This window comes from Zerene cesonia, chromosome 20 (genome assembly GCF_012273895.1).
Source record: "Zerene cesonia ecotype Mississippi chromosome 20, Zerene_cesonia_1.1, whole genome shotgun sequence".
Taxonomy (NCBI): Eukaryota; Metazoa; Arthropoda; class Insecta; order Lepidoptera; family Pieridae; genus Zerene; species Zerene cesonia.
In genome coordinates, this window is record NC_052121.1 from 3,467,022 (window position 1) to 3,493,846 (window position 26,825).

Genomic DNA, 26,825 nt, shown 5'->3' on the forward strand with positions numbered 1-26,825 from the left:
GACCAGGGCTAAATTAATTTATTGCTTGTGAATCGTCAATGACGACGTCCGTCTTGTATCCTAAGTAAACTTGACATAAATGAAAAAAGAAAAATGTCATTTAGGTTTAGAAGGGCAAGGTGGCGCGGGCCGATGCGGGCGCGGCGTCGGCTCGTACACTTCGTCATACAAGCACGCGTTCGAGTACGTCGCCTGCGCGTAATACTGGCTCGGTTCATTAATCTCACTGTATATATTACTCTCCGTGTCATTAACTTCATCGTAAGCCGCATTCCGCGATGTAGAAGCGCCATTATAACCGTACCCAGTGTACCCATATTGCCCAATGTCCACATTCTGATATTTCAGTGCGGTGTAATTTTTGGAATTCTCCAATTGCTCGCTGAAATTGCGCAGCTTCTCCCCCTCGTCCTTTGGCACGTAAATGTTCTTCTCGTAGTTACTCGTCACTTTCGGTGTGGAATATTTCGTGTAGTAGTCTTTCGTCTCCAATATGAACTGTTGTTGTTCGGGGTTTATGTCGAAATTGTTGTACACGGGAAAATCGTCTCTGAACTCGACTGCATTGGTGCCAGACGTTGAGGGCCCGTTTTTATTGATCGCACTATTTGCGTAAATCGTGTCGTAATTAGTGTTTTTCGATCTGAGATTCAGCGATTCAGATATCCTATCATCTAGAGACATTTGTGCTAGTGAATTGGTTACACTTAATTCTGAGAGAGCATCGTTATTCGAGTATGTGTTTGTGAGAGTGCCATACGATAGTGTGTTTAAACTAGAGCTAACTGAATTCTCGTATGTTTGTGTGTTTGTGAAATTGTCGCTTGAATAGGGGTGAGTGTGAGATTCGTTTGTTTCATGTGGAGTATTTGCTACGTTAATATCATAGTTAGGTCTTGTGCTATGGGTTTCATTTGGCCTACTTATGGGCCAAAAGTGCGATGTATCGAAGGGATCGTTTCTTGTGTTGATTTGATTGTTACTAGGGGTCGATAGAACGTTGAGACTGTCCAGCGATTTAGCGCCATAGAGATTTGTTTGATTCTGCTGGTTGGAGGCATTAGACGAATATGTAGGAAGGCTTTCTATGCTCTGTTGACCCCAGTCGGCTTCAGGACCTGAATATCAGATTATTTTCGCTTAAATATCATACAAGCATAATATGGCGAACTTGGAAACCAAAAAAAAAATGACCAATACATTCTATATTTTACACAAGCCTGATTAAACTTGAATAATTATCTCTTTATATATAAAATCCACATGTCACAATGTTAATTACCATACTCCTCCGAAACGGGTGAACCGATTTTTATGAAATTTTATGTGCATGTCTGAGAATCGGCAAGATCTATTTTTCATACCCCTAAAAATGACAAGAATAAGGCAGAACAAAGTTTGCCGGGTAAGCTTGTTAATATATATAAATGATATGTAGCAATGAAAGTTCCATTAATTTTTTTATGTAATTGTGATCTAGGTAGCCACGAACAACATAAAAGTATGAGAATAAAAAATAACTCACCAACTTCAGGTACATCGATAGGTTCATCAAGAATAGACACGTTTTGACTGGCCGTCGGCTTGGCGGGCGTCGTGCGACTCGTCGCTGGAGGAAGATCCAGGTCGATCAATAGATCTTCTTTGACTACAATTAAAAAGTTTTCGTTGAGATACTGTTTGAATTTTTACACGTGTTATATTAGTTTGATTTTGTAAAAATCGTTGTTTTTATGTATTCTTTTTAAATATCAAAATTGGATCAAGAAACAGTAAAAAATGAAAATGTTTAAATTGCTTTAAATATTTTTTAGTCTATCTCTAGCTGGATATCACGACATATGAAATATACAGGAGTGTTCCATCATTGATCAGCTTTTTGTAGTTGAGATGCTAGAGCTGTTGCCGGCCCGCACGGACATAGCTGAGTGGACTCTATCGTGCGTCGTTGCACTGAATTACCTCAGAAATGATATGATACTCATCTAGCTCGTACCTCGGAGTTAATTTATAGAGGCCTAATTTCTGAATCGTATCAACTGAATCTAAAAAGAATGAATTCAACTGCTTTTGTTTTTGGCTTTGTTACCTCAGAACTCGACTGGATTCTCTACTTAATCTCGATTAAATTGTTAAATTGTTACTCGATTTAATTTGTTTTTATAAGAAAAAGTGGGTAAACGGACTAGTGGTGCACCCAGTAGCGAGCGATCATCACTGCCCATGAGCCTTTACAAGAGCCCTTGTGAAGGTATTGCCGACTTTTAAGGGAGAGGTAGATATTTTATTTTAATTTATCCGGATTATAAGTTGTGTGAGTCATGATCCTTTTTTATTTGAAATCGTATAGTCTCATTTAAATTAGGTCTAGTTCAAACAATTCGATGGGCGGTAAATGTAGTTTTTTTTTTGTTATACACTTACCCTGATTCAAACTCCTCGATTGGTTGTCCCTAGCCGCTCTCGCGATCCGTTCGTTGTGCTGCAGCGTTCTGTCGTTTATTAGCTTGTTGTAGTTGAAGTGCTTGCTGGCGCCGTTGCCGGCCCGCGTGGTCGCTGGCTGAGTGGACTCTATCGTGCGACGCTTGCGCAGAATTACATCCGAATCGTCTGATGCGATTGGCAATTTCGACGGTGACGTTTGACTGGAGTCTAGAAGATATGAAATTGTTTATGTCATTAATTTTTTTTTTTTTCATCGCAAAAGGCGGATGGAGCTGACGCGTGCGCCGGCTTATCACCAGGTTATATCTCATAAACCGTCATAGTAAGGCAGTTGAAATTCTCTTGAGTTATATATTTCTGTTGGCGCTATAACTACAAATATAAAATTCGAGGTTTAGCAACGGTTGGTATGGACATAAATTAGATGGGTGATCCATTTTTATTTATTTATTAATTTTTTTTAGCAATTGCCCTTTAATGTCTCGAATCCGACTCGCACTGGACCGATTTTTTAAATCAATTCCTGAAAGTGACCTATAAAAATCTACGTGGATTGAATCAATTTTCTATATACAATTTTATTAAAGCAATACTTATACAATAGCTTCAAGTTCACGAGGCATTGCTACAAGTTGCACGTATCCTCTTGGCCTTGTATGATATGCGGCAAGGCTAATCCACACCCAATTCATAATTAATGTAACAAGGAGAAATAGAACAGTATATTTTTCTTTTGAATATCGTTGAGTTTCTATTTATTTAAAGATTATTATCGGTACCGTTTGTTTCCTTTGAAGTACACCAAGTTGTGGGTGTAACGTAAAACAAACAATGAATAATTTATTTTGATTTACAAACGTTATTTCCACTTAGTCATCGATTGTGAATTTAAATGATAATGTATGTATTTATACCACGTGTTATCGTAAAAGTGTAGTTTGTTACTATATTTCTGAAGAATATGGGTAGTGCATTGTTTGACACTTCAGATCTTCTGTGTTCTAAAATGTTAAAAACGTTAAAAAGTTTGTGTTACGGTAAAACTACAAAGTAGATTTGATAAAATCTGTATTTTTTTTGGTGATAAAATGGATATAGATTTTCATTAGTATAAAGCAGGAGGCTATTTTGCATCAAACATTAGGCTACACAAGTATTAATTAGTTTTCAATTTATACATTTATCCAGTGCAAAAAAATCATAAAGCACTTCTGCTTTTTGAAAGAATTTTAAACGCGATTATTCATTATATCGAGACTTGCAACATCTGTCTCTGTAAGACCAAGCTCGACCAAATAAAAAAATCACGTTTTAAATCCGTTAAAAATCTTACATTTTTAAATGAGGTATTAAATTCACTTTTGCGATAGTGAAAACATGACGCATATGACACTCCAGCGAGCCGCCATATACGATAATGAAGCTTACATAACAGCCTCGTGCGTTTCATATTAACTAAGTTATATGCATACGATTTGATTGCATTAGTTGAGATCAGAGATCTTTATGCAAACATTGATAATCTTGGTATTTTACGTTACCTAGTAGCTTTTTTTAATTTAATAAAATTAATAAAAATAAAATTATGTAAAATTAAAATTTTTCCTTAATACATATATGTATATTTAAAAAAATGTAGTTTACCGTAGAAGATTAATTTAACCGATACGGACATAAACTAACAGCTAAAGTGTATTTATATCAGTAAGACCTGCCTCATTCGAAAATTTATTATTAGTTCTTATTTCCAAAAACATTGTGATGAATTCATTTGCAACCATTGTCCCAAAAACGATGAAGATTATCAATTATGTATTTTTTTTTTTTTGGGTTTGTTACTCAATAATGTTTGTGTTTTCAACCCATCGACGTGAAATAATCATTTATAACTTTTAATATCGAGCCAATACTTAATGTACACACCCGTATGTATAAGGAATCCGATGTAATACATTAATATTATGCGTCACAAGTCAATTAATCAATTATATAAATAAAGGTACTTACACCTTCTGCTTGGTGATAGAGTTTGAGCTTTTTTCGTTATAGCAACATTTTTGTTCTTCGCCACAGTTACAATGGTGCTGTAAAATAAATTCTAATATAATCTGTATTCACACAAATTTTTTTTTTTTTTTCATTTCAAAATTAGTTTAAAAAAAAGAAAAGTTTAACATAGCTCTAGTTTCAAAATATACAATTTGACACAATCCCACGAAACAATGTCTAATTTATATGAAATGCCGTAAGTCTATGAAGATTATAACATTAGTTGGACTAGACTGTAACATTAGTATTTAGTAGTAGGTATTTTTCTATTCTAATAAAAGACATTCAAACCTGGGAAATAGTCCGACTTCCAACGTACGCTGGTTTTGTCCCTTCCACCAATGCAACTCGGGCCGTTTATCAATCAGGATAATAGAGTCGCCCGCCTCTATTGTCATCTGACCTTGCTTTCTGTAACTGATTCCATGGAAAACATTCAAATTACATCGCAATATGCGATATCGATACTAAATCAATATGGTCGATATTTTTTTTCGTGTTTCCGTTTTTAGATAATAAGAAAAAAAAAGAGATTTAAAACTGTGTAATTATTACATAATATACATCGCGTTTGTAAGGTTTAATTCTATCAAATACACGATTTAACGACGAACGACAAAAAAAAAATATAAAAAAATACATATGATATATTTAAATATTATTGTACTACTGCCTAAAACAAAAACTGTCTCAACTACATTAATGCTTACCTCAGATCAGCAATGGCTGTTTCGAATTTGTTAGCCTCCATGTACTGCAAGATACCGGCAAACGTGGGCCGCTCTTTCGGATTCAAGTCCCAACACTGCATCATCAACATGTACACATCCGGTGGACAGGCTGTAGGTGCTGATAACCGTTGGCCTTCACGCATTATGAGACGAAGGATCTCCGAACCGTTTAAACCTGAGTATGTTAAAAATCATCATCACACTAATCACATTAATCACACACTTCACACTAATATTATAAATATGAAAGATTTTTTGATTGTATATTCGTCCGTCAATCACGATGAAACTACTGAACGGATTTTAATAAAATTTGGTATATAATAGTGTATGGGCTGACTTGGTTGATAGGACACTTATCCCGATTAAATGCTCCCTTAGTATAATAATACACGAATCTTGATATCGGGGCGGTGCCGGGACCTTTCTCTAGTACACAATATATTATAACACACAAATTGGACAGTTTGTGTATATGGATGAAATAATATTTTTTTTTTACATATAGTTCATACTAACCTATCTACATATTGTAATATAATGTAATAGGTAAACTATACTAATATTATAAAGCTGAAGAGTTTGTTTGTTTGTTTGAACGCACTAATCTCAGGAACTGCTGGTTCAATTTGAAAAATTCTTTCAGTATTAGAGAGCCCTATTATTGCTACACTAGCTGCGCGGTTTCACCCGCGTATGTCCGTGTCCCGTAGGAATATCGGGATAAAAAGTTGCCTATATGTTATTCCAGTTGTCCAGCTGTCTACGTAAAAAATTTCATTGCAATCGGTTCAGTAGTTTTTGCGTGAAAGAGCAACAAACACACACACATCCTCACAAACTTCTGCATTTATAATATTAGTAGGAAGTAGGATATGTACCACGGGCGAAGCCAGGGCGGACTGCTAGTAGGAATTATGTAGTTTATATTAAAAAGTATTACACTTTTACTTGTCAATTGATTGAACATTGTTTTCATTCTATAAATAATTATTTAATCAAACAGTAATCAAATAGCTCACATAGGACAAAACTAGTAATATGTTAATAGAATTGTAAGTATATTATGAAATTATAAAAATGTATTTACATTATAATTCATATTATCAATTTGTTATAATTACCTATCCAGGGCTCATCTCCAAATGTATACATCTCCCACAGAGCAACAGCGAACATCCACACATCTGATGCATGTGAGAACTGCCTTGACCGGAGTGATTCTGGAGCACACCAGGGGAACGGCACTCGACGTCTCTCACTCATTACATAACAGTCATCTGCGTCTGGCAGAGCTCGCATCAAACCAAAGTCACCAATTTTCACCTATAATGTAATATATATTGTAATATGTGAATAGTAATATATATAATATATAATAATGAGTGTGAATTAAGTTCAGAGATCAAGTATGGACAATTTAAAATTTACTCTGGTATTGTATTAAGAAAGCAATATATAGAGTAACAACAACTTGTTCCTTACCAGTTCCAAGCTTGACAATAAAATATTTCTACAAGCAAGGTCTCTGTGAAGAAATCTGCTTTTTTCTAAATAAGCCATACCAGCCGCAACTTGGCCGGACCACTTTGATATGTAGTTTAATGAAACCTTTCCATTCTGAGCCCTGATGTAGTCTAATAAAGCACCCATAGTGGCAAGCTCACACACCATCATTAGGGGATGGAATACAACTCCATGGAGTTTTATTAAATTGGGATGTTTCAAGCTATGCATTGCCTCCACTTCCCTTCGGAAGTCATCATATATCCCCGGTTGAGAAAATGCATCAGCTTTTAATACTTTGACAGCTACAGGAAGAGCTTTGTTGTGCTCTGACATTTTCCATTCACCTTTTCGTACAACACCGAATGATCCCTTGCCCAATTCATTTTGTAACCTATAAAAAATACATTTTTTTAATGCAATATTTACTAGTCACAAGTGTTATCTATTGTATAATTTTATTGTTGTGTGCATAAATTTTTTGTTGAAGAAATAATATTATTTTACATTGCTTGAACTTTATGCAATGCATTCATACAATATGTAATTATCTCATCAACATATGTAATATGTTTCAGGTGTCATAATTAATACATAATATACGCACACAATGTCTTTTTCTAGTATGATGCATGTAGTTCTGCTTTCAGTTTGCATTTGAGGTCTTAGTGTCAACTCGGTCTTTTCTCTTGGAACTGAACTAGAAGAGCCAAACAGTTTATTCCAAAATTTACGATTCCACAGTTGCAATTTCTTCTTTCTTACTGCATCTAGCAACCTTCGAATTCCTGGTTTACTAATTCCAATTCTCTCAAGATCCTCTGTGTGGACATAGTCAAAATGTGCTAGTCTAGTTATCTAAAATAAATATTTAAAAAACATGATATTTAGACATACTTTCTACCACTAATTAAATACAAAAACTTTGTTTTTGTTTACTTACCTGCAATTGATCTCGGATTGGTAAATAAAATTGTTCCAATTGAACATTTTGTAAAATTTCACACAACCAATCAGTTCCTGAATCCATGTTGAATTATATATTGTGCATTTCTTGTTTTTCTAAAGAATCTCTTTATAAGGTAACATTTCACGCAGGATGTAAAAATTGAGTAGCGAGAGCGTTGGAATACCAATATTATTTAGAATTAAAGCATCTATTATTGAAAGTAACAGAATAACGGCACTTTTTTACTTTATTAAAACCATAGTCACACAAATATTTAATATCTGTAATCACATTTTGTTACGAGCGTAATTAAAAATTTCACTATAATAAAAACGAACAAGTAATCACATCGCAAGCCTTCACAAAATGCAAATTGCAAAGTTTAACTGTCAAACTCCAACCCGATAATGACAGTTCATACAGATAAAAATATCATACAGACACATTACACATTCAACGAAACATAAGTATATTCCAAGACCCTAATTTATTATATATATATACTTATAATTACATCAAGCATGTTCAGGTTCACAATATATCGTGTAAAAATAAAGGAGAAGTGGAAGCTACACTGACTTTCACCAATCCATCTACTTTTTAAAGCTTAATAACCCATAATTTGTCCACTGGTGAACGCTGGAGGGCAGGCAGTTGAATATAAAAGAGTCTCCACTCTTTTATGGAATTACTATACAACAAAAATGCAGTCGAATAGAGGTTTTGGATATGTCCGCGTTGGTTAAAAAGCAAAGTTTTCGATGGAAAGCATTTAAAAAGTGAATAACTATCATAAATTACAATGAATAAGAATACTGGTTTGTTCTTGTGTCAAAGTATTTTTTTGTCTATTTGACTAGAAAATGTCAATAAATCGTCTTAATCTAATTTAATAAATAAAAAATATGAATATGCAAAACGTTTCTCTCGATAGTATATCTGACACGCGTATTGTCGATTTCGGATGTTTACCTATCGATACAATAGCGGAAAAATTCATTACTATCCAAAACACAAGTGGGGTAAGAAAATTACTGTAGAGGTATTTATGGAATAGATAGGGGATAGATACGTACGATTCTTTGTAAGGGAAGGTCGACACCACATTTGTTTCATAATTTACCGAGTATACGACAAATATATAAATTAAATATTTTATCGTATTTCAGAAACCGTTAATATACCGGATATCGCACACTTACATTTTAAATAGTATAGACAAAGTTTTCAAAGTTGTTATAACTTCTACTGCCATAGATCCTTTGGAATGCGCCCAAGTAACAATTATTTTTAAGCCAAATATTCCGGGCCAATCCTTTACTGAGTACTATTTAATTGATGACATTATGGGAAATATGTACAGATTGATAGTTACTGGTAAATGTTATGGTAAGTAAATAAAAATAACAGAACAATGCCTCATATGGATACCATACAATATATTTTTAACAGACTTCAAAACAAATTTAATAATTGTATGTTATATTGTCATAATTGAACAGTTTTCGTATATGTGTATAACAGGTTTTTGGAAATTATCATTTCACATTGTTAATTGTAATTATTACCATTTTGACTACTAATATCACAACTACAGAGTTTGCCGGCTCTTCTCTGTTAAATTTCATTAAAGTAATATAATATGTAATGTACAAGGATTCTGAAACAATAAATGCCAGGGCCATGTAATTTTAATAATAACGATAACCTATATACAGGGCCAGAAGTTAAGCTAAGTAGACGAAAGCTTGTCTTCAGAATATGCAAAAATGTAACTGAACAGAGGACCGAGACAATTAATATTATTAACAAGTCAGCAATTGATGTGCCTTACCAGTGGTTATTGCCGATAAGTGGTCAAGGTTTCTTCCAAGTAAATAATTATTTTTAGAAACTTTCCGTACATACTTATGTATGTCTACAAAGCGCGTATGTGACTTCTTTTTACAGCGCGTTACAAATGAATTCAGAACTAGTGTTGCGTGTTTCGCTTATTACCAAGGGACATCTTAATAATTGTAAATGTACTTGTATTTTAAGTCAAAACATTGTTAAGCAACGTTATGTTTTTGTACTAATTTATAGAACCCAGACTTTTAGAAGTAAAAAACCAATTTATATCACACGGTTTTGTCACTAAAACGTAGGTTTTTTACATGAACCTTGTTCACTAGTCTAAGATACACGTCATTTAAGTTTTTTATAATATGTTTTTAATGATAAGATATCTACTGGTAATTGCGGAGTCATACGGGCATTCGAGACAATAACTGCAAATGTAATTTTCTCCGGTTCGGCACTTGGCATATATACAACTGAACTAGTCTGTCTAGTTTTGCATCAGGTATGTTTATAAAAACAAATATTTAAAGTAAACTTGTTATTGTTTAAGGACAACGATAAAACCAGCCTAAAATACACTAGTCACTGTGTACGTAGGTATAGGTACCGCTTTTATCGTCCTTAAAGCGTCCTTTATGTTTAAAATTGTGACTCGTAACGGTGACATCGTAACGGCTACGGCTCGAGGTTTGAGTTTCTCGATTCTCTCGTGCTTTAAACGTAGATCTATATCATAAATGCCTCAAACAAGTACGGTACAAAACAAAGATTGATACGTGAATAATAACAATACTAATTATGAGTTCATGTAGACTTAGTTAATTAGTATTAATGGAAAATTATGTTAATTGAAATTCTGAATTAACAAACTTAATCTTTAAGGAGCCCCTCTTTCTAAATATTATTGCTGCTGTCGTACTCTCGGGAAACCCTCTATACAATATACATGATCACGTGTTTGAGAAAAATTGGAAGCGCAAACGAAGATCGGTGCACCTCATGGAGAATAGTTTAAACCGTTTGAACTATATTCCACCAGCATCTGCGTTTGAGAGATACCTGGACTTTGGTACGGGCAGTGTTTCAGACATCACCCTAAATATATCGCAGACTTTGTGTGTCACAAACCATAGAGAAGAGGATGTGTATATTCTTTGGCTATTAGGTAAATGTTTATTTTTAAACTATATTGTCAAGAACGCCGGAGGTTCTCGATTTGAAGCGTATGGTTATTTTTTGGCCAACAGGTTAGCCAAAATGGTTTAACCCAAACAAAAGAAAAATAACGACTCCATAAGTTCATGGTAGTTTCATATTTTCTTCACCTCTTTTACCAAGTATATATATATATCCTATATATTTTTAATGAAGTATGTAAAAAGAAAAAACACAAATGTGTACTGTATAAACTATGTTACAGATCCTGATAACGTATTTATAATAGACCCTATCGAGGCGATAATACCTCCCAATGAGTCAAGATTGTTTACTATTAGATTTAGGTAAATCTACTTCTTATAACTAGCAAACTTTATGAGAAATAATAGAAGGAATGGATTACCAGGTGGGATTCAAACTTATGTCATTCACCGTAGCGTGGCAGCGCCTGACCTATCGCCTATCGGCGGCAATCACTACTTCTTCTACTCTTTCGATTTCATATGCCAACATATTTAAATTATTTTAATGCTATATTTATAACTAAAAATGAACTATAGCAGACTTTATATAAAATCAGAACTGTACTTTCAAGTTATATTACAGGCCAGATTTTGACAATGAAGTGTATGGTTTCTTGCTTTGTGGAGATTGCCAACAGAAAGTCTACGATAGTAATAATGAAGTTAAAATTAAACACACGTGGTTTAGGATACCGTGTATCGGAAATACATGGTCACCGTGTACAGAGTGGACAACAGAGTGGGATTGTCCCGTTGAGGTTTGAATTTCGTAATTCATCCATTATTTAGTTGTCTATTAACGCGAAACAGTTCATTTTATTGCTATTATGGTAGACCGCGAATTTTTTTTTTTTCGTGATTTTACTACCTAGGTGTTTATTGTATGCTGGGAGGCCCCTGACCCTCAGCAGGAAACAATAGGGATGATACGATGAAATTTAATTAATAAGATCAACGTAAATAAAATATGAAGAGGTCACAACTTTATAAGATTGCATACTTGTATTATAATTTTATCAATAAAATGTATTCACAGGTGGTGATGCCACCAACAGTGCCAGCAAGAACTACATTTGCCAATTTCATGTTATCAAATAAACATGACATTCCGATGCATTTTAAATTTGAGGCACCGTCGAATACGTAAGATTGTTTTCATCAGTCTACTATATAAGTATAATGTGGCGTAATCTTGAAACGTAAGAAATATCTCATTATCTTTAGAAATTATGTTTTGATGCCCATGTGTGGTATAGTCCAAGGAAGAGGTTGGCAAATAGTATCTGTTGCTTTAGAACCGAAGGTGTATGGAGAGTACTGTGAAACTTGGGATCTGATTATAAATAAAGTTCAAAAGGTAAAGAAAAATACAATACCTACAAAATAAAGACTACTATGTAACATTTATAGTTCAATGAAAGTTAATTATAAAATATAGATTTGAGTTATTAGAGTTTAACATTGTAAGCATTTGGCCAATGTCTTTACCTCACGAATTTAAGAAATAGAATTTTAGTTCTGGTCTATGGACGTCAAGTATACTTTAAAATCTCCTAGGATAATATTCGGAGTCGGTCTATTGCTAGTGTCAACCCCATATGGTTCAATATATATCTAAGAAGATTATCAAATACTTTCCTTACACTACTTACATATATATACACAAAATCGATGTCACCAGGCTCGCATATGTCTATTCGGTAATGCGGAAACCAGTAAAGTAGAAGTGATGTCACACGGCTACAACCCGCAAGCGCACGCTATGTACGAGTTCCCGCCCACCATCACTGGATGCACCAACTATTGTACCGCATACCTTCATAATCTTACCAGAATGAGTATACAGTAAGACGATATGCTAAGATAATTCATAAAATATGATTTATAGCGTTGGAATTTGACTCTTGACTCAAAATTAAACGGAAACAGTTTCGTGGCAGAATATATGTAATTATTAAACCTCATAATTAAATAATCATCATATTTGGAAAACACACTAACTGAGCTAACTATTTTAAGCATCATTTCCATTTGGCTTTCTAGTTATTTTTTAATTAACACTTCTCTTTAATACTTTACTTTCATCGTTATGTTATATATTTTTGAATGATAGTATGCGCGTTCTAAACACCGTGCCGTGGTTGGGAGCTGACAATAACGGTTGTATAGTCATGTCCCCAAAGGAAATCCTCCGTCTCCATTGGTGGTTCTTTCCTAAAGAACCGAATAAAGTCTACGAAACGACGGTCACGTGCTCCTGCATCTGTCTCATTGATGACAGGTGAGATATCATGCAAATGTATGAAATGCCATATACAAATTACGTTACGTAATATAATATAATATTGTATTGTATTCTATTATAGGCCTGTTGGCGAACCCACTGAGCTTTTTATACATATAACTGGCTTTTCTGAACTACCGGATTTGAGGGTAAGTGGAGTTCGATAGCTCCCATATTATTATACAGAGGGATTTTGTACCACCACTTGAAGGGAATGTACTCCGAATACTGTATATATAGAATATTAGAATAATTGCTCAAAGAAAACCATTCCCATTATTTTTGAGAAGAAAGGAAACTGCATTCAAAGATTTACGAAATTTCACTAGATAGTTTCCACACGGCCGTCTATCAAACCGATCGACTGAACGACATTTTGACATATTCTGGCGAAATATACATATCATCACATTTGGCGCTTAGAAAATGTTCATAAATATCTGTATCATGGTGACTTATAATAAATCTACAGTCTCTTCATCACACTAGCGGCAGTCCCAATCACATCCGGTTTATTTCTTTAAACCTATTTATTATGCATGTTTTAGGTCTTGCCCAAAACCCTTAATATCCATGATGCTGTTGTTGAAGAAAGTGTTTTATTTTCTATAACACTGTATAATTATGGTTCATGTTACTTCACTTCAAAACTTTATCATGTAATCGACGGTATGGGCGATGATCATCGGGAGGATAAATTGGAAATAGATTCTAATGTGGTAAAATCTTACCCCTACTATATCCTTCCCACTAATATTATAAATGCGAAAGTTTGTAAGGATGTGTGTGTGTTTGTTGCTCTTTCACGCAAAAACTACTAAACCGGTTGCAATGAAATTTGGTACGTAGACAGGTGGAAAACTGGAAAAACATATAGGCAACTTTGTAACCCGATATTCCTACGGGATACAGACATAGGCGGGTTAAACCGCGGGGCGCAGCTAGTACGTTATATTTATAATTGAATATCAATTAACGAATAAATTCAAATTACCCGAACGAATCATTAGTCTTAAACTAAAATGTTTTATAAATGTATCATCCTTACTTAATATTAGAAATATGAAATTGTGGTTGTTTGTTTGGTATCGTTTTGTTATTTTGTCAATACTTTCACGTCGTTGACTACTTTTTACCACGGTGCAAGATCTTATTCCCAAGGGAAGTACCTTTGACCAATTTGGAAATAGACTGTTGACATTAAAATAAACACGCAATTTTTTCTTTCAATAAATAATAAAGGAAAATAGACTGTGACTTCATGATCATGATTGCCTATTAATATCTCTATCGGCCCTCTTATGACAATTGAAAGATTATAGAAGTAAAGCTTATTTTTTGAATTTTAGAATAGCTTAAAACCATCTAACCACTGCGAAATAAAATTAAAAGTAACAGCGCACGGCGCGGGCTCCAGACAAATAGATATAAAATACACCGTCCTGTTCAGAACTGAGTTCGATGAAGTTGAGGAGATACAGCCTATAAAGAAAACAATTTGCATTGTTTGGTACGACGGTACCTATCCAACCATAAAGGTTAGATTTTACAATGTCTGTATCAAATTTAAGAATTATATCTGATTTAGGCCGGCTTCATGCAATTTGTTAATATTCCGTTGCAGATTAAACGCGCGATATCTGTGAAATGTCCAGTGATTTTGAGTAATCATTGCGTTTGGAATATAACCAATGTAAAAGAGTAAGTTGCTTAGTTTGATTCAATAAATGATTGAGGCAAAATTATTCATCATTTATCTTTATTATGAATTTATATGATCAGCGTTTTTCACTCGTGTGAACTATTTCTATATTATATATTATATAGTACTAGCTGCACCCGGCAAACGCTGTTCTGCCTTACTCTTATCATTTGGGGGTATGAAAAATAGATGTTGGCCGATTCTCATAGATACCGGATAAGCACAAAAAATTTCATTAAAATCGGTCAAGCCGTTTCGGAGGAGTATGGCAACGAAAACTGTGACACGAGAATTTTATATATATAGACTAGCTGCACCCGGCAAACGCTGTTCTGCCTTACTCTTATCATTTAGGGCTATGAAAAATAGATGTTGGCCGATTCTCATAGATACCGGATAAGCACAAAAAATTTCATCAAAATCGGTCAAGCCGTTTCGGAGGAGTATGGCAACGAAAACTGTGACACGAGAATTTTATATATTAGATTTAATTAAAGTATTAAAATTTAAAATTATTTCTCAATTATTAACCACGCCCACAGATAATATACACCTAATTTCGAATTTACGGGAATAACCGTATTAGGTATATTGTCATCAAAATGTTGCAGACTCAACAAAGCGTTAGAAGACTGTAGACCCAATAAACCAATAAACGTAAATCTGTACGCACCAGATTTATGCTTGCGTTCTGAGCGCGTTGAGTTAGTTTTTATCATGGGCTGCGTGTACCAAGTACCCGTGCCTTGGAGCTTGAGGAGGGAAAAGATATGTGATTGTGAAATGGTCGAAGTACAACAGGGTATATCTACGTATGTGATGAAGCATACGTGCGTACATAGGGCTTTGGTGGAACTCTCCCCGAGTAATGGAATAGTTTCGGTATGGATTTTGTCTCATCATCATCATCATCATCAGCCCATACACGTTCCCACTGCTGGGACACAGGCCTCCTTTGATTGTTTTATCTATTATCCTGGAAAAAATAATGAATTATTTGGGTAATGAATGAAATAATGAATTATTTGGGAATTAGTTTTATGTATTATTTGGGAAAAAATAATGAAGGTAAAGATGCAAGGCAAGGCAATTCACAACATTTAGCAATTCACAACACCCGTAATAAAATTCATGTTGGAAATAGCAAATTACGCACGATATGTTTTCAAATGCGTCAATCTATTTCGTCATAGTTTAGCGATGTGAAATTGACCTAATTAAGCTTTAGTAATTTTTTTATTGAAAATTATAATGAAGCAACCTCTCGTTTTTAGCCCACAAATCCAGGAATATTGCATATAAACCTACAATACTGCCTTGAAGGGAAGAATATGTTATGTTACGTATTAACAATGCCGAATAATCGCACAATAAACATATTCATCAATATTTTGACGCACTCTAAATCCAAAGGTGTTCTCACGCCACTGCGACGGAACGTCGAAAATAATGAGTACTTGACCATATTGGATTGCGGGAGAGTACCTATTAATAACCTAGATCCTGTTATTCGAGTAAGTTCAGTTCCACTTTCGTCGTATAGAGAAGCTTAGTAATCAATTTAATAGCATCTGTACAGTTATTTTACTGTTTAATTTAATGATAATACGACGCAAAATACTAATTTCACAGAACTAAAGACAATACTAATAAAATAAATTACAATAGAAACTAAATCAACAGGTACACTCAAATAAAAATAAATGAAAAAGGAAGTGGGATAGCTTCACCCTTCACCATTATATTTTTTACGTCTTTATTTGATCACGGATGGTTTGAATTTATTTGGAGGCAATCAATATTCCAGATTGTATGGCTTTACAACCCAACGGATGTTTTCACCACATGGCGCTTACTTCGAGGAAACACGATCACTCCAGACACAGTCATACGTTGTTTGCAATATTTCGCCGAAGTGCCTCCTTTGGACAAATTGGCTGTACCTTTCGCTTTCTTGCCTACTGAAATGATCGATTATGAGGTGATTTCTTACTAATAGCACAGATAACATTATACTATGTATACTAAAACTTATGTCAAAAAAAAATATCTATAAACACTTGTAAAAGTTTACATAAAAAAATGGATTTAAAAAAGATGATAGACAAACAATTCGAAATATCATTAATTTCCTATGTTTTTTGAGGTGGTATTCTTCTGCTCCTTTGGGTACGATATTGTTAAGATCTTGGTGAGGGGACACGGCGGCCTACCAAACTGTATTGAAACACGATTAGATATACCGAGTTATGTCGAACAAATTATACGGTCTACGTACACTCAAAATATTGTACGTACATATTAATATCTTTTATTTGATCTCATTTAATATATCTTGTGTAACTAATTTAACAGTATGCTAATAATAACGTTTTAAAGGTATATTTGTCGAAGGATCACATAACTTTGCCAATAATGCCCACTCATTCACTCTCAAGAGACATCATAGCTATAAACAATGACACGGACCATGTTCTACGATTTATTTGGATGCCGTGAGTATTTTTAGTTTAAAAACAATAGATTTTTTTCTTGGAGAATGACATATTATGTTAACTGATAATAATTATATTAACTGTTAAATCGATATTTATCAGAGAAAGAATAGCAAATATAGTTAACATAGTTATGACCCCGTGGTGGGGGGTGCTGCAACCAAAATCATCGGAATGGATTACTATGACGGTTTACACTCTTCAAGAGCCTGCGACATTTACGTAAGCAACATAGCTCTCATTAAATAAAAAAAAATAAACAAAAAACAAAACACAAAACTTCTAATATAAAAAAATTCTTATGTCTCAATGTTCGTTCCCATACTCCTTCAAAACGCTAGACCAATTTTGTGAGCATATCGGGTAGGTCTGAGAATCGACCAGTATCTATTTTTCAAACCCTTAACTCATAAAAATAGGGCAGAATAGTGTTTGCCGGGTCAGCTAGGTATATATTATAATATAATTAAATTGTACATTTTGATCCAAACCTAAGCAACACTAAAACTGTCATACAATAATGTAACTCAATGTATACTTTTTTAAGCACTACAATTGCTTGCGAGATTTTGGATTTAACGGAGCGAAGACGTTATCAGCGCAACGAACTTTTGAGAAGGAATAAAACAGAAAAATGCAACCAGGAATTCATTATAACGGAGGAAGGGATGTTCCATCCCGTAAGACTATATTTTTGACTCCTGCCTTGATCCATTGTTCACATGTTCTAATTAACTATGTAATATCATATCCCCGCATTAGGCTTAGTTAATTAGGACATCTTGCTTCAAGCATGTCGTATGATTTCAATAGAACTTCACTTCGGGTAGGTTCGTTTAATTGTAGAATTATACATACTCCTCTTTTATTCTGAATTTTAAAATAGAATGTTTAAATCAGACATACATAATTTCATAATGCTCGGAAGGCATTGTTTTTGTTTGACTTCGTTTAGAAAGTTCGTAATAATTTCACTCTTATTCGTGATATGACGCAGGTCGAAGATGTTTTCAAGTTTTTGTTTTTTTAATTACGTATTATCGTCATTTGAAGGGCATCAATGATTTCCCTCCATACGTATTGGATCTCAAGAAACCTCAACCGTCGTATCTTTCTATGACCGTATCCGTGTCATCGAAAGGACAACGTGACGGCGTCCCGAGAATGCTGATGAAACAAACATGGGAACAGGTAGATATAAAATTGTAAAATATTCCAATGGATTTTTCGCATACAAAATTTCTATCAAAGAAATAAAGGGAATAATAGCAATTAAAAATGATCATTTTTTAGCCTAGTTTTGCATTTATTAATAGGTATATACCTATATTTATAGGCACCACCGTATGATTTAATGTCATCGGATTTTAATGACTACGGCTCTTCTGGCGCTGGCACTAGTGGAAATAATATGACAGTTGCTGATATAATACGTATCATTGATGGAATATTATGGTAAGTCACTCATTTTTTTACTAAAACACTCAAGGAAATTAATGACTTTTTAACATTGTCCTCATAAAACGAATAACCTCATAATTGCGCTCAAAACTTAGGTGCATATTGCAATCTCGTCACCATTGAACCTTATTTTAATAGTGCAATTGCAAAGTTTTGATTGACTCAAAAACAAATAAAAATATTTTTATTGGAACCAAAATGGTTACATACCTACATATATATAAATCTTGCTTAATCATTTCCAGGGACGCTATGCACAGCAAAATGTTTAAGTACCATTTACAATATTATTCCAAAGAAGATTTACCCATGTATGGACAACTGTTAAAGGTGATGGAAACTGATTCAAAGCCCAAACTTAGTAGACGGTAAGTGTTGCGTTAACAATATATTAATATCTAAGATATTAATGTTTCTAATGAAGCTTGTTTGTTGTCCGTTTGCACTCGTAACTAATAATTTGATTACAGTGTAACTTCGGGAATATGTGACGCTATCGTTAACAAGGCGGTCTTTCATGTTTACAATCTTAACTCAAGGCGTGATGTTTCTATACTTGAAGCGGAATAAACCTTATTATTTAAATTAATATATAAAATATTGTTTTAATTTTAAAATTGTTCACTGTCATTTGTACTTTATGGCCAGATTCAAAGCCTCTGGATGTTCTGTTCAGATTATCTGCCTGCTAAATATATAATGATATATGAAACCGACTTTAACTCACCCGAATAAGGTTGCATTTATTTTGGTGTGTATTTCTCAGTTGGTTAAGGCCGTTACCTACTTTTAGTTCATTTAACGATTTATACATTTTTTTTTTATACTTGACTTTTGAAAAACTCATTTAAGAGCAGACAATTTTCAGTATGTTTTTTATATATTATTTTACATCCAGTTTTTTTTCTAATGATCGAAGGTCAGTTATACGCTATCACGGATATAATTAACAAGTGTTACCACTACATGTTAAAGATTTAAGTTTTGTGACGGTAAAACAAAAATATGTGACCTAGGAACAGGTTCCAAAAAAAGGGGCATACAAAACTTAATAAAACAACAAAGTACATTAAGATTATGTCTATTCGAGCATAGACAAAGTTATCATCACAGCATTGTCAGTCGTTTAGTCTAGTATCTTATCCAATCTTAGCTGAAGTTTCTTAGGTTTAGGTGTGTTTATCACAGTAACAGCTACACGGTCCCCGAGTTTGGGTGTTTGATTGCCTCCTAAATTACTTCTATGTATAAGCCCGTTGTCTCCAACCCCGCAATCAACGAAACATCCAAAAGGCACCACATTTCGTACAACACCTAAAAATAATATGATTAAAGTTCCTTCTTTACAATATATAAAAAAATACATATATTATATGGCATCCTACCTGTCAATGAAGTTCCCGCCACCAACTGCTCACTTGTTTGCACAGATAAAGAATACACCGGCCTACAAAATGTTATCACATTGTCCTCGTATGACTTCTGTTTGAATGCAGTAATGATTAACTCCAATGTGCTAACATCAGTATCCAAATCTTTGCTGATCGCTATTCTGTCAATACTTTCCGTTTTTCGTTCTACTATCTGAGGGAAATCCGGCCGAGTCATATGTTTTATATCGACACCAATTTTCTTTGCGAATCTAAAATTGTAAATATGTGAATGCTAAAGAATAAAGACCAATACAAAAATCCAAGGATAAAAGAATCCAAAAGGGGAATACTAGGATTTTTGGAAAAGTAGGAAAGTTATTTAAATGCACTTAACAGAAGAAGCAACAAGGAATAATCTAGCAACTCACAATTTAGCTACTCCATAACTCTCTGGATGTATTATAGTGCTGTCCAAGGGTTCGGAACCGCCTATCACTTTCAAAAATCCAATGCATTGTTGATACGTTATTTTTCCAATACCCGACACTTTGAGTATTTCAGCCCGCGTGTTAAAGGCACCGTTGTCCTCGCGATACGATATTATTTTTTTCGCTCTTCCATCATTAAGGCCAGATATTCGCCTGTAAGTTTACGATTATAGTAAGTGACGTTCATGTGTTTGGTGCAACAGTTTCGAGTTAAATTAAGTCAAGACCAATTTTAAATTTAAGTCTTGAATTACACGGCGAAAAATGCCTTTCGCATTGACTCACAGTTCAGTAAAAATATGAACTACCCGAGGTAATCTGGTGACTAATTTGGTGCCAATTGTATGACAGACATTTTATAAACTTTTTTTTTTCAAAGCCTTTGCTAAATTTCACTTTGTTCTTTGTGTAGTTGAGGGGTGTTTGTGTGTTATATTACCTAAGCATAGCTTGAGATGCTGTGTTGACATCGACTCCTACTAAGCTGACAACTTTTTCTACGGCATTATCCAGTGCAGATTCGAGCATTTTTGCTGGAATGTCGTGTTGATATAATCCGACTCCTAAATTCTTAGGTTCAACCTATAAGAAAATCAGTGCCAGTACAATAAGACTGAATATTAAGGAAGCTTTTTTCGTTTTAATTTATGTATTAACAAAAATCAATGCTAGATAAAAATAAATAAAGATATATTTATGACCTAAAATTATCAAGTTCAATTCGTAAACTTTATGGTGGGAATATCTAATATATAAAATTCTCGTGTCACAGTTTTCGTTGCCATACTCCTCCGAAACGGCTTGACCGATTTTGATGAAATTTTTTGTGCTTATCCGGTATCTATGAGAATCGGCCAACATCTATTTTTCATACCCCTAAATGATAAGAGTAAGGCAGAATAGCGTTTGCCGGGTGCAGCTAGTAAAAAATAAATGTCTTATAAATAAAGAGTTCTTATTTCATTGAATAAAATATGAATTACCTTAATTAATTCTCCCAGAGGATCTAATACTCTTCTGGCAATTGATAGAGCCGATATTAAATTGGGATCCATGTTTGGGTGCTCCTGAAACCAAATTATATAACTGAGAACTATGTAGAGCTTAAGTATGAGACAAGAGACTGGTTATATGTATATGTAACAATGTGATAAAATTTTGTCCTGCATTTTCTACGACAACATCCATTTTCCACGTGGTATTTTTTTCGCGAATCACGTGATCGCAGACATTCATACCCCTAGCGTTAATTAACACTTCAACTCAAGTACATACCAATATAATATTTTATTTGGGCCCGCACCAGTTCAATTGGATTTAGCTTGCAATGGTAGGCAAAGAATTGTAATGCCATTACTTTTGTTAGTGTCATCTATTAAATGTTTTAATTTTCTAGATTTCTCATTGGCTAAGAGACATGGCTACAGTGATGACTATTGTAAATCTTACCTTCTGTGCTTCCTTGCTAATAGAGTAAATAGAGGCACCTTGTTCAGGTACAATGATTATTGGAATATCATCAGCTATGTGATGACTTTTCAACCAAGTCTCTGTTTCTCGACAGGCTGTACCATTGCCCAAACCGATAAGTTCTACTCTACAAATAATTGAATTTCAAAATGAGAACGGAATAATAAAATAATAAATTCTATAGTCTTGCATGCTTTCTAGCATGATGAGGAAGCAAAGTCGAATCAAGCTGTATCTTAAAAAAAAATATGACCAAAATTATCTCACTTAATGAATGATCTAAACACTGAGCAACAAAGAAAGTAGTAAATTTAACTATAATATATAATGTTTATCTTCTGTTTTCACCATTTTATATAACCATTCATATAACATACCTGTGTTTTACTAACAATTCCTTTAATTGTTTTGCTGCTGTGTCATTGATATTAGTATTGCGCAAATTCGGATATATTGTGAAAACATCTAATTTTGCTCCATTAACATCAATTATACCAACCTGAAATGAAATGAGCTTTATATTAAATTTTATATATAATAATTATTATGATTAAACAGATAAATGTTTTTATTAATGACTACATTTACCCAGACTACAATCATCACTTTATTTTTATTGCTAATGATAAATAAAACATACTTTACACCCTGCTTTAAAACCAGGATCAAGTCCTGCTATCCTTCTATTTTTGATGGGTTCAGTTAGTAAGTATTTTTCCAAGTTTGCTGTAAATGTTTTGATTGCTTCCTTCTCTGCTGCTGCAGTGAGGTCTGATCTAACTTGTCGAGATAACCAGGGCTTTATAAGTCGAATGTAAGCATCTTGTAATCCCTTATGCACCCAATGATTGCTTTTCCAAAGTGAATAGCAGAATCTGAAATAATCAAGTAATAAGTAGATGCTTTTGAATTGTGATTATTATTATCCTTAATTAATAAAGTAAATTACTTCTCAAGTCTGTTATAAAACCAATCTGGCACAATAACTTTGACTGATAGAATTTTTTCGTCTTCCCCTCTATTAATCGCTAATGTTTGGTAACTCTTTACAAAATGGGTGGGACATTTCCACTCAAAATACAATTTGTATGTTTCTGGATCTGATTTTGAGTCAATTTTCTTATTTTCCTTATCATGCTTTGGTTCTTTGGTGGAACTTCTTCTACTGCTTTGTAAAGTAAATCTTGTTTCTTCTTTTCTGAAAATTTTATTAATTTGGTAAAAACTATTGCAAGCATAGAACAATGAACACTCTTTAATATTTCAATAGTTCAAAAATTTTTTATAAATTTTATTGTAACTACTTACAAACTCCTCATTTGTTCCAAAACTCTTGTATCTTTATAAATAACATCAGCAACTATATGAGTTATGTGTGTGTCTACTTTTTCTGCATTGGACAGTTCCTCACTACCATCACAGAGGGAGTTTATATCAACATATTCACCATTCAGAGCTCTAATTGCATATGATTCTAAACCCAGATTTCTAGCTCTTTCAGCTAGTGATAAGGAATGTGATTTAAGAGGGGCATACTGCAATTTAAATGATGTAGTGAGAGTTAATTAATTTATACTTTATAAACCAATGGCAAAAATATTTCACAGCTTACCACTAAATCAAGCTCGGACAAATTTCTCGCATTCAGTATACTTTTCTCAATCTCTGGTGTGAGCTTTTTTGACTTTTTCAAATTTTCTAACACAGACTTAACTTTCTTCTTAAATTGAATGATGTTCTGATAACTTTCATAAATTTCTTGGAGCCTAGAAATACAACAGTTATTGTTTAATTATTGTGAATTTTTATTGGTCTATTAATATCAACTTATAAATTATTTACCGGTCGGGCAGTAAGTGATCTACCGCCTCCTTTCGATACCTAGCAATAAAAGGCAAAGTGCACCCTTCATTTAACAAAGTAATAAATTTTCGGGCTAGTAGCTGTGGAACCTTTTCTACATATGAAAGCATATCATCCTCGTTCCACAAATTGTTCGATTCGTTATCGGTTAAACCTTGGTTTGTACCAACAGAACTTTTATCATCTGAGTTTTCATCCTTCTTTGTTGCCCTAGGTTTTAAAGTTTTACTTTCCTTTTTTGTGATTTTCTTGGTTTTCTCTTTTAGATCGCATACTGAAGATTTTGTCTTTTTAGTCAAAGGCACACTAATTTCCCCTTTTATATCAGCTTTTCTTTTACGAGTGATGGGTTTTGTTACGTCCATATTTAGATAATGTAACAAAAAATATAAATGATAGATAATAGTTTGCAGTCTAAGCTGCTGAATATAAAAAATAATTTATTTGATAGTAATCAAATTATTTATAAATATTAAACTGGTACAAGTGCAATGTTACTATAGTTTACCAGCTGCTATTTGACGTACAGTGTTTTTTTTTTTTATTTTCTCTTTCTGTTTACATTCTGCCACTGTCAATATTAATCATGAGGGTTACCACGCTATGGAAAGAATCGTGCTTAATTTTATATAAATTCACCCGCATAAGTCAGTAACCCGTAGGAATATCGGAATCGTACCAAATTTCATTGCAATCTGTTTTATTATAAAGATTTTTCGTGAAAGAGTAACAAACATACACGTACACATACATCCATCCTCACAAACTTTCGCATTTATAATATTAGTGGGATAGTAGAATTTATTCATTGGTACGTCTTAATGTATATTAATTGAATTAATTAGATTTTTTAGTTTCCACTTACAAGAAAATAAATATAAAGAAATATATATTTTTTTTATTCAGATTGATATATTAATGTAGAACATGACATTTTCCTCCCAATATTGTTTTGAACGTTCAGTATTTATATTTATGTTGCCGTAAGACTGTAAAACTCGTTAGATTATAATGGAACTCGAGTCGGAAATTTTTGAACTATAACATTGCTTGTAAACTATTATTTTTCGATAAACTATAATGCGAATATATCGCAGTTTGATGACAATTCACTTTTCCCAAACATCCGTTAGATGGAAGTTGCGAGAAGTCTGTGCACCGCTTTGCTTTCTAATACTGAATTTCGCTTTCGTGTATTGAATTTTGTTACTCCATGGAGCGAAGTAGATAATATGTTGAATAGTATGGGTGTTTATCAACATGAAGATAATTTCGATCTTTTTCAGCATTTTTTGTAGTTTGTAAAACATGGTTCAATGTTAAAAAGGGAAAAAAAAGGAAAGATCTGAATTTATACCCTGTAGTTTATTTTTACAAAACATCTATTAACACTTGAATCCCATTCAATATGAACATTGCCTGTTACTGTTAATCTTTCTATGGACATATTTTGTGATTCTGTAAAAAATAAAGATACAGTAAAAATATAACATTCAAGGGACTTTTATTAAATACATATTTTTATTGAAAATAATGACAATTGAAAATTATTTTAGTCCTCTTATCTTACCTAAAATTTCAAAAAATGTGTTGAGTGTGTCTTCATTACGTACAATGCATGCAATGTATACTTCCAAATGTTTATTTTTCTCAAAGAATATTTTGAGAACATTAGAAAGTGGTTGCAATATTGATGGATCATAGACAATATCAGCTCCTATTATAATGTCGGGACTTTCAATAGTATTAATATTTTCCACAAAATTCCAGTCTAACTTCTTTACACCTATAACAGAGTTCTTATTCAAATACACTTCAGCGTTAACTTTATCAAACTTATTACAATATTTCAATAATTTATTAGTGAATGTTAAAAAAAAAATCCCATCGCACCTATTTTTTTATTTTCATACTCATATATAGTCGAGTTACTTGTATAAGTTTTCTTTGCGTCTAAGAAATTTATTACAACATTATCATGTATTGTATTTATAACATCGTCATGACAATCTGTTAAGCTAACACTTGATATTTCACACAATTTTGCAACACATATGCCTGTAAAACCTACACCAGACCCCAGTTCAAGAACTTTTTTATTATTAAATAGATCTTTATGACTGATAATCCAATCTGCCAATATTAATGCAGCCTGAAAAGAGTTTCAACAAAATATACATACTAGTCATTACAACTCAAATATATCAATGATTTTAATTTTCCTTAGAATTAACTACCTCCCAAGTTCTCATGCCTGTTGTGCCATTGATCACCATATTCTTTGTTTCTTTCATTGTAATTATACTTTTAAAATTATTGTCAATAACATAGTGACGATAACAAAAGTCTTTAACATTTTGTTTGTGGATCATTATTGAACACATGTATTCATAGATGCCTTCATGAATTTCATGATGAGGTTCTAAATAGTTCAAAATTGCTTTCAAATAAAGTCTTACAAATTCATTACTCATTGGATACTTCTTTAAGAGGTTACTGTTTATAGTCAAATTTAAAAGCTGCTCTTGCATACACCAACTTAAGGTTTGAACTTCGTTTGCCTTTAAAAAAAAATAAAATGTAAACAGACATAATTTAGGTTATGATTGAGTTCATTGAAAACAACAATCTCACATTTAAATGAAACTTATATGAACCATTATAAAAATGTTTCGCCAGTCTATGAATAACTTTGTTTTCATCACTTTTATTACTATCCATCATCATTCATTTGCATGCAATGTAAAATTAAAATATTTTTATTTTGAACTTTAAGATCACTGTCAACTGTCTGACTGTGGACAGTTGTCCAGTGACTAACATCACAGATTATATTAATGACCATAGATCAACTATTAAGTATTAAGTAGTTAATAGTTGTTTTTACACACAGTAAGTAAGATACTACGTACCCACGGAGTATATCTCAAAATGTTTATCTCAAAATATTTTGGTAAAAGGTAGTTGCAGAAACGTCGATGGTTTT

The 26,825-nt window shown here is 33.3% G+C and overlaps 3 protein-coding genes across 4 annotated transcripts in view; 1 reads left to right on the forward strand and 2 right to left on the reverse strand.

Moving 5' to 3' along the window:
• Window positions 1-8,057, reverse strand: part of LOC119834916 (probable serine/threonine-protein kinase DDB_G0268876) — an 11,233-nt gene extending 3,176 nt beyond the window's left edge. Inside the window, exons 1-10 of one of the 2 annotated variants that reach the window (XM_038359450.1) lie at window positions 7,675-8,057; window positions 7,339-7,589; window positions 6,711-7,125; window positions 6,350-6,551; window positions 5,205-5,400; window positions 4,786-4,911; window positions 4,453-4,529; window positions 2,425-2,652; window positions 1,526-1,648; window positions 7-1,118 (exon numbers count right to left, since the gene is read on the reverse strand). In XM_038359450.1, the coding sequence (XP_038215378.1) occupies window positions 97-1,118; window positions 1,526-1,648; window positions 2,425-2,652; window positions 4,453-4,529; window positions 4,786-4,911; window positions 5,205-5,400; window positions 6,350-6,551; window positions 6,711-7,125; window positions 7,339-7,589; window positions 7,675-7,761 (2,727 nt within the window). In that variant the 5' untranslated portion in view covers window positions 7,762-8,057 and the 3' untranslated portion in view covers window positions 7-96. Of the gene's footprint in view, window positions 1-3; window positions 1,119-1,525; window positions 1,649-2,424; window positions 2,653-4,452; window positions 4,530-4,785; window positions 4,912-5,204; window positions 5,401-6,349; window positions 6,552-6,710; window positions 7,126-7,338; window positions 7,590-7,674 lie in introns of both variants that reach the window. The other variant, XM_038359452.1, reaches the window with a different exon arrangement.
• A 534-nt stretch (window positions 8,058-8,591) lies between these two features.
• LOC119835012 (cilia- and flagella-associated protein 65-like) lies at window positions 8,592-19,346 on the forward strand. The gene is made up of 26 exons (XM_038359591.1): window positions 8,592-8,702; window positions 8,850-9,069; window positions 9,399-9,553; window positions 9,905-10,024; window positions 10,405-10,687; window positions 10,943-11,024; window positions 11,287-11,461; window positions 11,740-11,846; window positions 11,928-12,060; window positions 12,385-12,548; window positions 12,817-12,984; window positions 13,070-13,136; window positions 13,536-13,706; window positions 14,337-14,525; window positions 14,612-14,688; window positions 15,301-15,571; window positions 15,964-16,203; window positions 16,497-16,670; window positions 16,836-16,979; window positions 17,069-17,184; window positions 17,287-17,406; window positions 17,732-17,864; window positions 18,238-18,375; window positions 18,521-18,639; window positions 18,891-19,013; window positions 19,116-19,346. Exons 1-26 carry the CDS (start codon window positions 8,592-8,594, stop codon window positions 19,213-19,215), a joined length of 3,900 nt encoding a protein of 1,299 aa, XP_038215519.1. The 3' UTR covers window positions 19,216-19,346.
• A 366-nt stretch (window positions 19,347-19,712) lies between these two features.
• On the reverse strand, window positions 19,713-26,652 carry LOC119835135 (uncharacterized protein YdcI-like). The gene is made up of 16 exons (XM_038359792.1): window positions 26,474-26,652; window positions 26,077-26,400; window positions 25,733-25,991; window positions 25,407-25,625; window positions 23,819-24,212; window positions 23,589-23,742; window positions 23,285-23,511; window positions 22,926-23,174; window positions 22,617-22,851; window positions 22,354-22,475; window positions 21,956-22,103; window positions 21,490-21,573; window positions 20,946-21,088; window positions 20,447-20,659; window positions 20,031-20,287; window positions 19,713-19,959 (listed from the first exon to the last, which is right to left on the reverse strand). The coding sequence occupies exons 1-16, from the start codon at window positions 26,564-26,566 to the stop codon at window positions 19,772-19,774; spliced, it is 3,309 nt and encodes a 1,102-aa protein (XP_038215720.1). The 5' UTR covers window positions 26,567-26,652; the 3' UTR covers window positions 19,713-19,771.
• Between the last annotated feature and the right edge of the window lie 173 nt (window positions 26,653-26,825).

Excerpts from the sequence above, each read along its gene's own strand:
- LOC119835012 (XM_038359591.1), top strand. The coding sequence starts at position 8,592 with ATGCAAAACGTTTCTCTCGATAGTATATCTGACACGCGTATTGTCGAT. Across the intron at positions 11,462-11,739 it reads AGTGGGATTGTCCCGTTGAG|GTGGTGATGCCACCAACAGT; the intron begins GTTTGAATTTCG and ends ATGTATTCACAG. Across the intron at positions 16,980-17,068 it reads CTACGTACACTCAAAATATT|GTATATTTGTCGAAGGATCA; the intron begins GTACGTACATAT and ends AACGTTTTAAAG.
- LOC119835135 (XM_038359792.1), bottom strand. The coding sequence starts at position 26,566 with ATGATGATGGATAGTAATAAAAGTGATGAAAACAAAGTTATTCATAGA. Across the intron at positions 25,992-26,076 it reads CAGGCATGAGAACTTGGGAG|GCTGCATTAATATTGGCAGA; the intron begins GTAGTTAATTCT and ends AACTCTTTTCAG. Across the intron at positions 23,512-23,588 it reads TGTCCGAGCTTGATTTAGTG|TATGCCCCTCTTAAATCACA; the intron begins GTAAGCTGTGAA and ends TTTAAATTGCAG.